We start from the raw sequence: 13,653 nt of genomic DNA, 5'->3' as shown, positions 1-13,653 counted from the left end.
AATTTTAATTTCATGGATTGATTTAACCATGAAATCCATGAAAATTGGTACCCAATGAATGCAAGTACTTCCACAGTATATGACAAATGAATTGGATGGCAACAAAATATATCTGGTGTTTTTGTATGAGAGATACAGATGTAGGTGCTTTTTTCTTACAGACACCAATCATCCCCCAGTAGCCCAAGTTGTTGGTCCAAAGACCCTGTTCCTTCCTGTAAATTCTATAGTGCTGAATGGTTCTAATAGCACAGATGATAAGGGTATTGTGGAGTATAACTGGGAACAAATCAAGTAAGTAAATTTTCTTGTAGTATAAACACAGAAAGTACTGCCAAATAGGAAGGAGTTATGTTATTGCAAGAAATTAAACTCCCATTCCTGAAGTATTACCATGATTTCCCACAGTTTTTCCTTTTAAATAAATTTTTGGTTAATGTGATAATGATAAATGCACTGAATAGTTCTGAATTTACAGTACCTGATATGCAATATTTGGACAAATTTCTCAATTTTGCCCGAATTTCACGTAGTATAAAATGTTAGGGTAAGATGAATGTTGGTCAGGTGGCAGATGGGTGGGCAAATTATACAATGTCCATGTAGTTGGTCAAATTGTACTTTTGATATGTTTGATAAAACAAATTTCCTGAATATACTTTATGTGGCCAGATATGTTAAAAAATGTTCATTGAGCACAGCAGTCTAATATGAATATGGAAGACTTCAAAAGAAAAAAAAACATGCATACACTGGAAAAATTGCAACATGATAATATTTTTATACTGTATGCTTAGTACAGCACCTGGAAAACATGTTTTTCATGTGTTTAGGAACAACATAAAACATATGAGAGACATATTTATGACTCTCAAATCATTTCATGAAATATTAGTATTTATACCTGTGTCCAGGTGTACACTTTTTGTAGGGAGTTTAATACTACTGGAAAACCTATGATTTTTTAATAATTTTTTAAGATATGCATGTATTTTTCAGGTTTATCCATATGCATAAAACAAACATGTGTAATTCGTTATTGATCCAAAACATATGTATTTCCATTTGTTTTAAAACATTTGAAAACATAACTTGCAATTTTGGCAGTTGTTCCATTTTATAGGGGAAATGAATTAATTATCAAAGACCCAAAAGCAGCAGTCACCATAGCAACAGGACATATACACAATGGACTGTATGAGTTTGTATTGACAGTGAGAGATGTTGAACACATTAGTTCTACAATTAACTATGATGTTAAAGTCAATGAACGTAAGTTTGTGAATTTGTGTCTTGTGTTTTGCTGACTTACATGTAAATACACCTGTGTTGATCAACTTTACTTAGTTTGAAATTGTATATGAGGAAACTAGTTTGCTTTATTTGAATATAATTAAGCCTGATGAAAATATGCACAGTTTGAATCTAGATTTAAAGAACCACCACTTAGTATACCAAATGTCAAGGAACATTTACTAATAATAGATTTTTTTGCCAGAGCAGGCACATTAATAACTGCCTGTGTTTTAAGGTACAATTTTAAATATTTTACATCCCCACTGCTTTGTAGATGGTGTATGGTGATCATGGTGTCATCACAGTTTTCTTTGCAACTACTTATCACAGCCATTTGTTAAAGATTAGGCTGAATGAATAATAAAACAAGACATGAGAAACGTACAGTTTAATTCTGACGGATACATGAAAGTATTAATGGTGGTTCTAGTACATTTTTACATCTGTTTTAATATTATTGACTCAATATCTCTTTGTTTTAGGCCCAAACACAAAGCCAGTAGCCAATGCTGGTGCAGACCAAGTTCTTACCTTACCGGTTGATTTAGTCAAACTTGATGGTTCCAAATCCAGTGATGATAAGGGCATAGCAACCTATAGCTGGACTAGAGAACCAACCAGTCTGGCTGCAGGGGTACGTTTTGGGAATATCTTGTTCTCATCCTTGTTAAATTTAAACTGTAAAGGTATCTACTTTATAGACAAATGGGCACAAAAATAGTACATACTAAATTGATTTATATGCTATGAAACAATTCTTTTCAAAAACACCAAAATAAAAATTTATACCTGTGAGTATGTTTCTGTGAAAATTACTATTTTTACAGTCTTGTCTCAAATATTGTTAGCATGATACATACACACTGAGAGAGGAAATGTTCTTAAAATACTATTGGCATGGAATGGGTGAGTAGGGAGGGAAAATATGTCCACTTGAGTAATGTTAGCATGGGACAAGTATACAGGGAGAGATATTGCTTGGTCAATGAAAGAATAAAATTCTGATGATAATTTGGTTTTTTTTTAAACTTACATTTTCATGGGCCAAAGAACATAATTAAATGTAGAACTGTTCATTATTACTCTTTCCTTTTTGTCTAGGATCCTTTGAATGGTTCTGACCACCAGGCAGTACTTCAATTAGTTAATATGGTGGCTGGGCAGTATACATTTAGGCTGACAGTTGTGGATGCTGAGGGGCTATCAGCTAGTGATACAGCATCAATCCGCATCATAGAAGGTTAGTTCACTGGTGTGTGATTTTAATTTCAAAGATTGAAGGAAGAAAGTTAACCATTAACACATAGAGTGTAATTTACATACTTGTAAAACAAAGCTTTTTAACTTTCTGCTGGGGTCATGAAATGTAAATGAGAAGGGGTATATAAAACAATATTCATAGACTGCATAACTGCAACTTCAATTTTCCTTATGCCAGCACTCCACAGTATTGTAGAACTGCCTAATTTTGGTCTTGTAATTTGATGCTTTGTAACATTTATCACTTTAAAAAATTGTCAAGCATTTGTAAATCTATATATCTAGAAATAGCTCAAGCCAAGGCCTTCAGGATGCAGTAAAAATTTTCTGGAAAAAAATTACCCACAGCATATAGAGTTACCATAGAAACCATGCACAAATATGCGACAATTTGCAAAAAAGTTAATAAAATCAGGTTTAAAAATATCAAATTTCCCGCAAAATATCTGAAATTTTTATTTCAATCCCTGAAACTGTTCAAACTTTTCCTTTCAAAAACCTCTTCCTCATATGGGCATCGCCGGTTAGATTTTGAGCTATTTCACTTTGTAATCCACTTATTAAATTTAGCATGGTAAAAAATTGACTTACTTTCACTTTCACAATGAAGTCAAATTGTCATTGAAAAAAAGCCCCTTCAACATTGAAAAAATATAAAACATTGCAAAAAACTTTTAAAAATCCCCTTTTTTTCAGAAAATGTTTTACAACAATAGATTCTTCATTTTTAATCACTATAGCAACCACCGGTTTCCATTTATGTCATTTTTCATCCCTAGCGAAACTAAACTAAACTGTGGAGTGCTGGCTATGATTCATTTAACAATTGCCTTCTAAAACAACAATTTCACCTGATAAATAGTGTCCACTGTAGGGAATCGTTATGTTGATTGCTAATAGATTAAACTATTTTTTATTCCAGATCCCCATGAGAAAGATATGATAGAGTTAGATCTAGAAACAGATATCAGACAGTTTACGGAAAAAGACAAGGTAATGAATAAACATATACTATTCAGTGGTCTCCCCTGGGCCATATTGCATCACATTGCCCTTCTGTTATAATTTTTACCAGGATGCTGTCGGAAAAGAACTTAAGTTCAGGGGTTACCAGGGTGCTATCTTTAAATCTTAGGGATAGCACACATGTACATGTATGTAAAACAGTTGAATAAATCCTGTAAACACCATTACAGAAAATCTTCCCCTTTTTGAACAAGCTAAAAGGGAAATTTTCCATTTAGAACAATTAAGTGAAAAGAATTAGGGTGTTCTTATCTTTACTTGATGTGATATCCACTGAGAATCTATAATGCAATGGTTCGGTGATATCTGTCAATAAATTATCGGTAGATATTTTCCTAATTGATCCATTTTCTATTTTCAGAGTAATTTACAAAGTCAGTTACAATTACTGTTACCAAAGTCCATAGTGGTTTTGGATAGGTTAGAGGAAGATACACAAACTTCTCTGTAAGTGCATCTATTTTGATTATAAATTCTACTGTTTTTCATGCAATACTGTTCATCTTAGCTACAAGTTATCAGGCAAATTTCACAGATCATGCATATTTTATTAACACTTTTTTTCTCTAATCATTCAAACTAGATGATGGTCAGTTTAATTTGAGTATATGAACTACATGTACAAAGAAAATATAGGCTGTACTTAAACTTTTGTCTGTAAATTGGATTGTACCATAGTACATGTTGGTTTTAAAAAAAAACTGATATTTAATGTTGAAAAAGGTGATGAATTTGAAACAGTTGAATATGATTTTTCTAGATTTCTGACATTTTGACCATGACTTCACTTGTCACAACTACACAAACTTTAAAAAGACTTAGACATATCCTCTAGAGACATTAAGGGAAGGTCTGTTACTATATATCATTTATATATTTAAGTGGCAGTCTTTGTAAGAATTGTGCAAATTCTGTAAAATGTGATACACCCCCAAAAAAGGCTACAAATATTTATTGTTGTTATTAAGTTGCATTATAGGTCTATATGATGAAATTAATAATTATTCTTCCAATCTGTCTCCTCTTAGGAGTTAATTCAAATTTAAAATCCAATAGTTTCTATTGTATTTTAGTGTCATTTACAGAGTTATCTCCCTTAATTTTAAATTCTATATAATTTTTATCACTTATGGACAGGTTTCTATGAAAAGCCACATGTAATTTTCTGTTTACTTAAGCATTTTAAACAAAATATTAAATATACAAATATATTGGTGTTCCAACCATAAATTATATTTTGCATGATTCTTATCTGGAGTGCTACTTAAACTTTGTTGATTAAAATACATTCTAGAAATTTATGGGCTAGAGGTTATTCTTTGGTGAGCTCTGTTAATTGTAATTCTAGTTTCCCGTGATAATTATAAGTTTTCATATATTTTTTAGAATGAAGGTTTACTTCCATGTTGAATTTCCTAAAGGCTCAAAATTCAATAAAAGTGGTGAAGAAATTTCTCAGTTATTGAAGGAGAAAATGAGGGCAGCTGGTAACCAGTTACTCAGCTATAATGTGGCAAGCTTGGATACGATAGGTAAGTAGTGTGAGCCATCTACTCAGCTATAATGTGGATAGTTTAGATACTATCGGTGTGTGAGGCAGCTATTCAGTTATAAGGTGGCTAGCTTGGATAGGTTTGCATTGTGTGAGCCAGCTATATAGTTATAATGTGGCTAGGTTGGATAGGTTTGCATTGTGTAAACCAGCTATACAGTTATAATGTGGCTAGGTTTGCATTGTGTAAACCAGCTATACAGTTATAATGTGGCTAGGTTGGATAGGTTTGCATTGTGTGAGCCAGCTATACAGTTATAATGTGGCTAGGTTGATATTTTAGATAAGTAGCATGAGCCAGTTACAATGTGTTGAATTTTGATACTATACATAGGTATTGTGTGAGCCAGCTACTCGGTTATAAGATTGCTAGCTCACATACTAAATGTATGTAGTGTGAGCCAGCTACTGAGTTATAATGGGGTAGCTTGGGTGCTATATGTAAGAAGTTAGCCAGCTACTCAGTAATTCTGTAAGCCAGGAAATTTCTGCAACATCTTTTTTTGGCTGTTTCTGCTATAATCTGCTTTTTTTAAAATTTGCGATCAGTCATCGAATTGTACTGTTAGGTTTTTCAAAGAAAATATTCTTGACAGTTTAATTTTGGCTTTTTGGATCTTGGCCCGAAAATAGCCAAAATAAAACTGCCGCAAAATTTCACAGTTTACAGTAATATGTTAAGTGTGATACTATATGTTTGTATTCAGGTAAAATACAGCTAACTAGGATACTATAGATAAGTAGTGTTTGAGTCAGCTTCTAGGTTATTAAGTGTCCAGCTTAGTATGGGTAGGAAGTGTGAGCTAGCTTATCAGTTATAATGTGGCAAGCTTGGATATAGGTGAGTAGCATGAGTCAGGTGTTCAGTCATAATGTGGGTAATAGGTTAGTGGTGTGAGCCAGCTGCTCAATTATAATGTGGCAAGCTTGGATACTATAGGTCAGTGGTGTGAGCCAGCTGCTCAATTATAATGTGGCAAGCTTGGATACTATAGGTCAGTGGTGTGAGCCAGCTACTCAATTATAATGTGGCAAACTTGGATACTATAGGTCAGTGGTGTGAGCCAGCTACTCAATTATAATGTGGCAAGCTTGGTTATTATAGGTCAGTGGTGTGAGCCAGCTACTCAATTATAATGTAGCAAGCTTGGTTATTATAGGTCAGTGGTGTGAGCCAGCTGCTTAATTATAATGTAAGCTTTTTTTAATGTAGGAAAGAAGTGTTTGCAGTACGTTAATGAAGTTGCTCAGGTCAATGCCACAAAAGTTTAGAATTACTTAAATAATATTCTTGACATCCATGGTAACTTCAATCACAGTGTTTGAAATTGATGATGTCACAAACAGTTAAGAATTTTCTTAGACTTAAGTAATTTTTCAAATTGTGTGGTGCTTGGGCCACATTTCAAATTTCTCACCATTATTGAGAATTTCCTTGAACATGTATTACAGTGTGCCAGAACAATTGCTCAGGTCATGGTCATTGTTATAAGAAGACAAGAAAGTGTGTGTGCGATGCCTTCTGGATGGAAAACTTCCTTAAAACACTGATACTGCATGATGATAGTAATTGTGGTAAGGATGTTATGGATACTAGTTACTGTGAAAGTATCATTGTTTGTTGGGTAACAATTTTCGTGTTTTTTGCGGGTTGGGCAAACCACAAAATTTAGTTCCCAAGGAAATGGAAATTACCCATTTATTTGTTTAATGGACCAGTCAAATCTACAAAATTCAAGAATCTATGAACTAATGATTTTTTTCTATACCACCAAAAATTGGTACTCCTGAAAAAATGTACTTTCACAGTATTTGATAAATGTAATTTAATGTACTGGCGCCCATCTGTTGATTTGTCTACTTCTTTACATATTGTATGGTATTTCGAAAATATTTTCAGTCATTTTCATAATTTGTTGATTGTGTATGTATTATTTTTCTTTTTTTCTAACTTCTGAGTTGGGTTGGGGGGATGAGTTATGGGACTGAGAATATCAATGGGTAAGCAGGGGGGGGGGGCGCATTTTATATGCCTAAGTGTAGTTGTTGATTAATAAGTATAATATTGTTGATTAAAATAAGGCAAACCAGTTTGATTAAAATGGGAGAAGACAAACAAAATATATACATGAAATAGTATTGGAAATTATAAATCTTGCAATATGTAGTATTTTAAATAAAATATGTCTCCATTGGGTAAGGGCACACAGGCACAATTATTTCACCTTTCATTCATGTGATTTTCACCTGAATTTCCCTCTCTAATAAAATTTGTGACAGAGCTCATGTGAAATTCATCTGAACTTTTCACATGAAGTTCATGTAAAAATCACATTCATTTTTTGTGAAGCTCAGATTGATCTAATGTGACGCTAGATTTACATGTATTTCATGTGAACAATATGTGCCTGTGTATACTGTTTTATTTCTATTAGAAAGTTTCACTTATTTCTGCCCATTATGCCATCTGGGGCAGCAACATTTCCCTTCATTTCTCTCTGTCAGTGGCAAATTTTTGTAGGGTTCCCCATATCAGGTTGATGTTCTTCATATCAGCTTCTAAGAAAAATTCCCAGTTTACATTAAATAAACTTCCACAATGCTTGTTTTTTTTCTAAACAATGTAGTTCATTTTTTTTCTATTTTTAGATTGGAGTATATTATATTTCATAATTGTAACATTCCTTATAGTGGTGGTTATTGCAGCATTAGTATGGGGATTTATCTGCTGGTTTAAAAATAAAAGGTAGGGCTAAAAATAGTACTAAGCCATTTGGTGTTACTATTTATAGTGGTGGTTACTGCAGCAATAGTATGGGAATTTATCTGCTGGTTTAAAAATAAAAGGTAGGGCTAAAAATAGTACTAAACCATTTGGTGTTACTACAGTATTTATAGTGGTGGTTACTGCAGCAATAGTATGGAAATTTATCTGCTGGTTTAAAAATAAAAGGTAGGGCTAAAAATAGTATCAAAGAATTGGTGTTACTATTGATAGTAATTCTTTTCATTTTTAAATGCCATGAATAGTATTATAGAAAAGGGTATGGATTATAAAAAAATGATTTTTGTTGATAACTACTTTTGTTGTTTATTCCTGCATATTAACAGACAGCTAAATAAAAAGATAAAACAACACATATTTTACTAGTCAAAAAGATTAAGTCATATAATAAATAAAACGAAATTTGAAGTAACGTACAGTAGGTGTGATTACTTTAAATGTTGCTAATTTCACAAATTATGTAAGATATAATGAAAAATAAATATGTATTGGCTTTAATTTTTGTGATGTTTAAAAAATGACCAGTGTATGAAAGTGTAAACAGTGTTTATTTGTATGCAAAATTAGTACATATTGGAATTACTATATTTACTATTTTACAAGATCTCCATTATGGATTGATCTATATTCCAGATGCCGTTTCCGGTGGCGGACCAAAAAGCGGCATAGATACTCTTTGTTACAGGATACTGATTATAAAGACGAAATCAAACTCCTGCCCAAAGGTATGATAAATATGATTTTTTTTTTTTCGGATAGGTGGCACAATAGGCTAAGTAAGAATTTCATTGACTCTTTGTCCATCCATAGAGAAGAAGTGGCTAGGAATTGAATCACATTGTTTGCTGCATTATGAAATGTTATCGTTTAGGTTTCATATCTTAAATTACAGACCAAAATTATGGCATAGTAAAGGCATTATATATTGGTTTTTGATTTCCATGAAACTTTATCTATGTTACTAATTTTTTTGTGCACAGTCAGTGAAACTTTTGGGCAGTTAAATATATTTGTACTTTGACTTATTCATTAACATAGACTGTCATAGACAAGGTATTGGATTTACCACTTTATTTGATATGATTTTCATAATGACCAAAGGGTGCTCCCATATTGACTTTTTTTCCAATTTTTTGTTGAAGTTCAAGAGTTATGGAACTTGAAACAGTAATTAACAGAGCTCTGTTATATACATGTAACATGCTTTAGTTGGCTGTCACTGTTATATCATGTAAGAAACAATTTTGAAACCTAAACAATCTGTTATATCTAAATGGTAGTTTTCAAAATAAAAGTATGATTTACACACATGATCTTTATGCTGACAATTTGTACCGAATTTGAAAGTATCAGCTCTGATACATTTTCATTTTTATGCATCAATTGTTTCTAAATAGTTTTAGTGATAAGTCAGATTTGTTAGTTTTTTTCACATTATGATGTTTCTAGGTATAAGATGGCCCAGGATGTAAGTTAATAAGTAGGATCATTACAACACAATGCATATTGAAGTGCAGCACCACAATTTTTAAGCACTCAATTTCCTTTCACATTTGATACAGGAATCTTCCTATTGCTGCCACAATTATTGTCAAGTTACTATTTCATTTTCCTGGCATGAACTTATAGTAACTTGCACATGAACAACCAACAATATTTATCTAGGTTTATTACTATGTATTTCATTCAAAGTTAAGTGGTCTCAGTGTAGCATAGTTTTGCCGCAAGTGAGGAAGGTTGTCGATTTGATCCCTGACCTAGTTACACCAAAATCTTTCAAAATGGTAGTCTCTGCCAACCACTTAGTATTTAGGGAGAAAAAGTGAAGACTGTTTGACTCAAGAGTCAGAATAATGTGTCTGTATGTGTTGACATGCCTACCTTTGGGCTGTTGCTTTTGTAGGCTGTTGCTTCTGTGGGCTAGTACCAAAAAAAAAATTGACCAACCACTGTTAGATGAGTAATAATCAGGGTCTGTTTGATTGGGAAAACATTCTCATCAAGAATTGCATGAAATATATGCCATAAGATGTTAAACCTTAATCATCCAATTTAAGTATAAAGCTGCATATCGTTTAGAGGAATTTGAATGAAATGGGCAAGTGCTTCATGCTATGTAAACATGCATTTTTCTGTTTGTCTTATTGGCATATTGTGTGATGCTTTCAGATGAAATCACAGAATGAGATATGGTTGGAAAGGTAACACGGGTTCTATGTTTTGAGGTTAACAAACTTAATGATGTTTATGGTTCAATGACCACATACTATAAGTACCATAATTCTTCAACTGGAACTAAGGTACCAATGGAATATGACAAATCACGAAAATTGATACCCTTAAAATGTATTTCTTCTATACAGTTAAATTTGACTCCATGAAGTGGCTGACAGTCGTTTCATCTCTAAGTAACTACTGCAGCAAAACCTTTCAAGTTCTGGACAGTATTCAAATCCGACTTTGTTTTAGAACAAAATAAAATATCATATTGGAAACTACTTGCACTTCCAGAGAGGTTTTTGTGCAGCATTTAGAGAGAGTTTTGAATGTCAAGTGCTGTTTGGATCATGCAAATTTTGTTGTTCTGCAAACCAACTTTAATTTCATGAGTTAAGCAAGGGTAAAGAAAGTTTGGGGAAAATTGTCAAGAATTATTAACAGTCATTAACATTTGCTTACATTATCCATGTACAGTGCTGGGTAATCATGAAAATGCCAGGAAATTTTACTTGACGATGTTTTCACCAAATTGAAGTATTCACAAAAAAAAGTTGGTTTTACACTTTATTTATAGGTTTTACTGTGAAAGTCCTTTTATTTGTGGGTAGCAGTTTTCGTGGTTTATTTGTGGGTAGCAGTTTTTGTGGTTAAGGGGAAAATGCTCAGTTAGTGGATTTAGTTAGTGGTTTTGACAACTCTATCATACAAACAAAGGGGACATTTCCTTTTTATTGAAATCAAATTTTATGGTTTACTAAACCCCCAAAATCCACAAGAATTGATACCCAACGGACAATAGTACTTTTACGGTTTGCTGTTATGGTTATATTTTTCTCATTAATTGTTTTTGGCTTTTGTTTATGTTTTGTATAACTACTGTAAATTAATTTATTTCCACTGATATTTATTTTTGTGATTCAATCTGCAACTACTAAATTTTGTTCATAAAATTCTCTCAAAAATGTATCATTTTATAAAGAGACTTTCTGGTATTTGGGCGGATTTTGTAAAATTTACAAAAAATAATCACTGGCCAAAATAGTTGGTTTACAGTATATGATTATTAAAAATGTACCTTCAATTAAGTTATTGTTCTATTTGTCTTGTACAGGTAAAACACAGAACAGCAGTATGATGATCTCTGAATCAGACTTTACTAGTGATGAAGAAACGTTATTTATCAATCATAAGAAAAATGGCTATATCAAAAAACCTCCAAATGGAATTAACAAACAGCATTTAAAGAACAAAATGAAGGCTTAACAGATGAAATTTTATGTTGACATACACAGCATTAAAGATTATCCTTTGACACAAAGTTTTGGAAAGGGAAATAGATCTTTTGATCAGATAATGTCCCAAAAACATGTGATAGTTATATTCTCAGTTAATGAAGTAGAAATCCATTCATTTGGTGTTGGTTGATATATTATTGGCCTACCTGAAGGGGAGGCAACCCATGACATAATTTTGTAAAAAATTGCAATTATTTTTATACGTGAATCAGATCTGCAAATTTATACCATCCCATAAAAGAAATATGCAGTTTTTGCTGTTCATGTAGTGAAAATTCTTGTGATTTACTCTCAAAAGTACTAGCAAATAGCATTTCAGACTGAATCTTTACCAAGCCAGATATGTCTCAGAGAATTTTAATTTTTCCTTATGTTAAGTAATTGCAGAAACTAGTTCTTGAAATTTTCCTTTATGCTTTTTGTTTCCTTGTTTCTGTCTTGGCTGACAGTGTTATTGAATATAAAAAAAATCAAGAAATTTCCCATGTATTTATAGTCTCAAATACATCAAGTTGTTATGCATAATTCTTTTATGGAGTTGTATTTTATTGTTATTGAGATTATAATGTTATTAAGTGTTCATTTTATTGTATGCAAATTTAACCAAAGGTACACAGCTGAAAATGTCACACATGAGAATCATAGGAAGTACAGCATATGTTTATCATATGAATTGAGCATGGTATGATTAACATATGGTTCAGTTACACATAATGACCGTAAGATTATGGTGCGTTTTCCACAAACATTCGTTAATCATTTGCCAGAAAGCCAGTATTTACATATGAGAATCATAAGTAAATCTTCATAAAATTATATGATAGTCACATGATTACCATATGAATTAAGTAACACATGATTATCATGTGTGACACTTTTTGCTGTGAAGTTAGTAATATTGATGTTAACAACACAAACTTCTCAGGCTTGCAGCAATATAAAAATATCTTACAAATTAAATTTTATTCCTTGTGTAAAACCCATTTAAGGAATTAATTTGGAAGGAGATATGTGGCAAAATTCATAGGGCCTGTAACATACAATTGAACACATCAGTTTTTGCTGTTTAAACTCCATTTAATAGCAAAAGCTGGATTTCTTTGTCCCCCAAGTCTTACTGTTTGTGAATATAGCCCTTATTTGCCCATCTGAAGATTGGTCCCTATATCCATTTATTCACAACTTTTGTTTAAACTTTTAACCATGATAATTTTTATTGACTATAGAAATAATCTTAGCAACACCATGCAATATCTTATGCAATGTTAAAACTGTCACATCAGTTTTGTTTTCATTATAGACTGCTTAACTCAAACACATACAATATACTCAGAACTGTCATTCAGTCATTTTTATTTTTGATCTTTCATCTGACATATCATATGTTGATGTGTCACATTGTACCTTGGTCATCTGATATGGTGCATACATTGATGATTTGATTTAAGAATTTGTTATGTTTTTGTTGATCTCATACAAATTTCATTGAATCTTTTGAAATAATTTTTGAACTGAATTTTTTTAATGATTCTTCCAAGAAGAAAACTGCTTTGATTTTGTTTTAGAGAAGCTTGATTGCAGTGTTAACTTGGTTTTTTATATATTACGTTTGGATTCTTAACATTCCCTAATTTTCGCAGTGCATTCCAAAAACTGGTGCATTCCTAACTTGTCCCGACTTTCTGTTTCATTTTGCATGTTCTTACGTTTGTGTTGAAACATTTGGAAAACTGTCTTCAACAACAGAAATGAACAAATTAAGGCCTGTTGTATCTATACACATTTCATGCAAAATATCACACCTGAAAGTGGAGTGTAGTTTAGCCGTAGTTTAGCCCTTTCAAAATACTTAATCAAATGAAATACATATCAAAAAGACTAAAATCTCAGCAGTTAGAACTGAAATTCACAAATTTGTGGCAAGTTTTTTGTCAAGTCATTATTTTGAAAAGCTACCAACCATTTATCATTCAGAATAAGTACCAGACTAATATGTTGTAAAGTATTGGTATATTTCAATTTGAACAGAAGAAATATTTTTGGTTTATGGTACCCAGTGTTCGAATTAATGGTGGTCTAAGGTCAAGGACCCTTAATATCTGACCTATTACCTTTGACATTTCATTTACTTAGGTCCTTGACCTTGAACCATATTCACTGACACTTTTTGAGGATTTTTGGTTTCCTCAAGAGGACCATTGATTTGAAACATGGAAAAG

General features: G+C 32.2%; 1 protein-coding gene across 6 annotated transcripts in view; it reads left to right on the top strand.

Moving 5' to 3' along the window:
* LOC148598528 (dyslexia-associated protein KIAA0319-like protein) overlaps positions 1 to 12,394 on the top strand; it is a 47,590-nt gene extending 35,196 nt beyond the window's left edge. For 2 of the 6 annotated variants that reach the window (XM_088560748.1, XM_088560743.1), the window contains 11 exons: positions 162 to 294; positions 1,124 to 1,272; positions 1,779 to 1,930; positions 2,398 to 2,536; positions 3,479 to 3,549; positions 3,944 to 4,029; positions 4,969 to 5,114; positions 6,587 to 6,709; positions 7,784 to 7,880; positions 8,553 to 8,644; positions 11,251 to 11,540. In XM_088560748.1, coding sequence (XP_088416874.1) covers positions 162 to 294; positions 1,124 to 1,272; positions 1,779 to 1,930; positions 2,398 to 2,536; positions 3,479 to 3,549; positions 3,944 to 4,029; positions 4,969 to 5,114; positions 6,587 to 6,709; positions 7,784 to 7,880; positions 8,553 to 8,644; positions 11,251 to 11,402 — 1,340 coding nt within the window. In that variant the 3' untranslated portion in view covers positions 11,403 to 11,540. Of the gene's footprint in view, positions 1 to 161; positions 295 to 1,123; positions 1,273 to 1,778; positions 1,931 to 2,397; positions 2,537 to 3,478; positions 3,550 to 3,943; positions 4,030 to 4,968; positions 5,115 to 6,586; positions 6,710 to 7,783; positions 7,881 to 8,552; positions 8,645 to 9,368; positions 9,388 to 10,088; positions 10,121 to 11,250 lie in introns of all 6 variants that reach the window. The other 4 variants (XM_088560746.1, XM_088560744.1, XM_088560747.1 and 1 more) reach the window with 4 other exon arrangements.
* The last annotated feature ends 1,259 nt before the right edge of the window (positions 12,395 to 13,653 follow it).

Source organism: Perna viridis, chromosome 14 (assembly GCF_037379345.1).
Source record: "Perna viridis isolate PV_CMFRI_1.1 ecotype Kerala chromosome 14, ASM3737934v1, whole genome shotgun sequence".
Lineage (NCBI taxonomy): Eukaryota > Metazoa > Mollusca > Bivalvia > Mytilida > Mytilidae > Perna > Perna viridis.
This window is presented reverse-complemented; position numbering and strand designations above follow the sequence as displayed.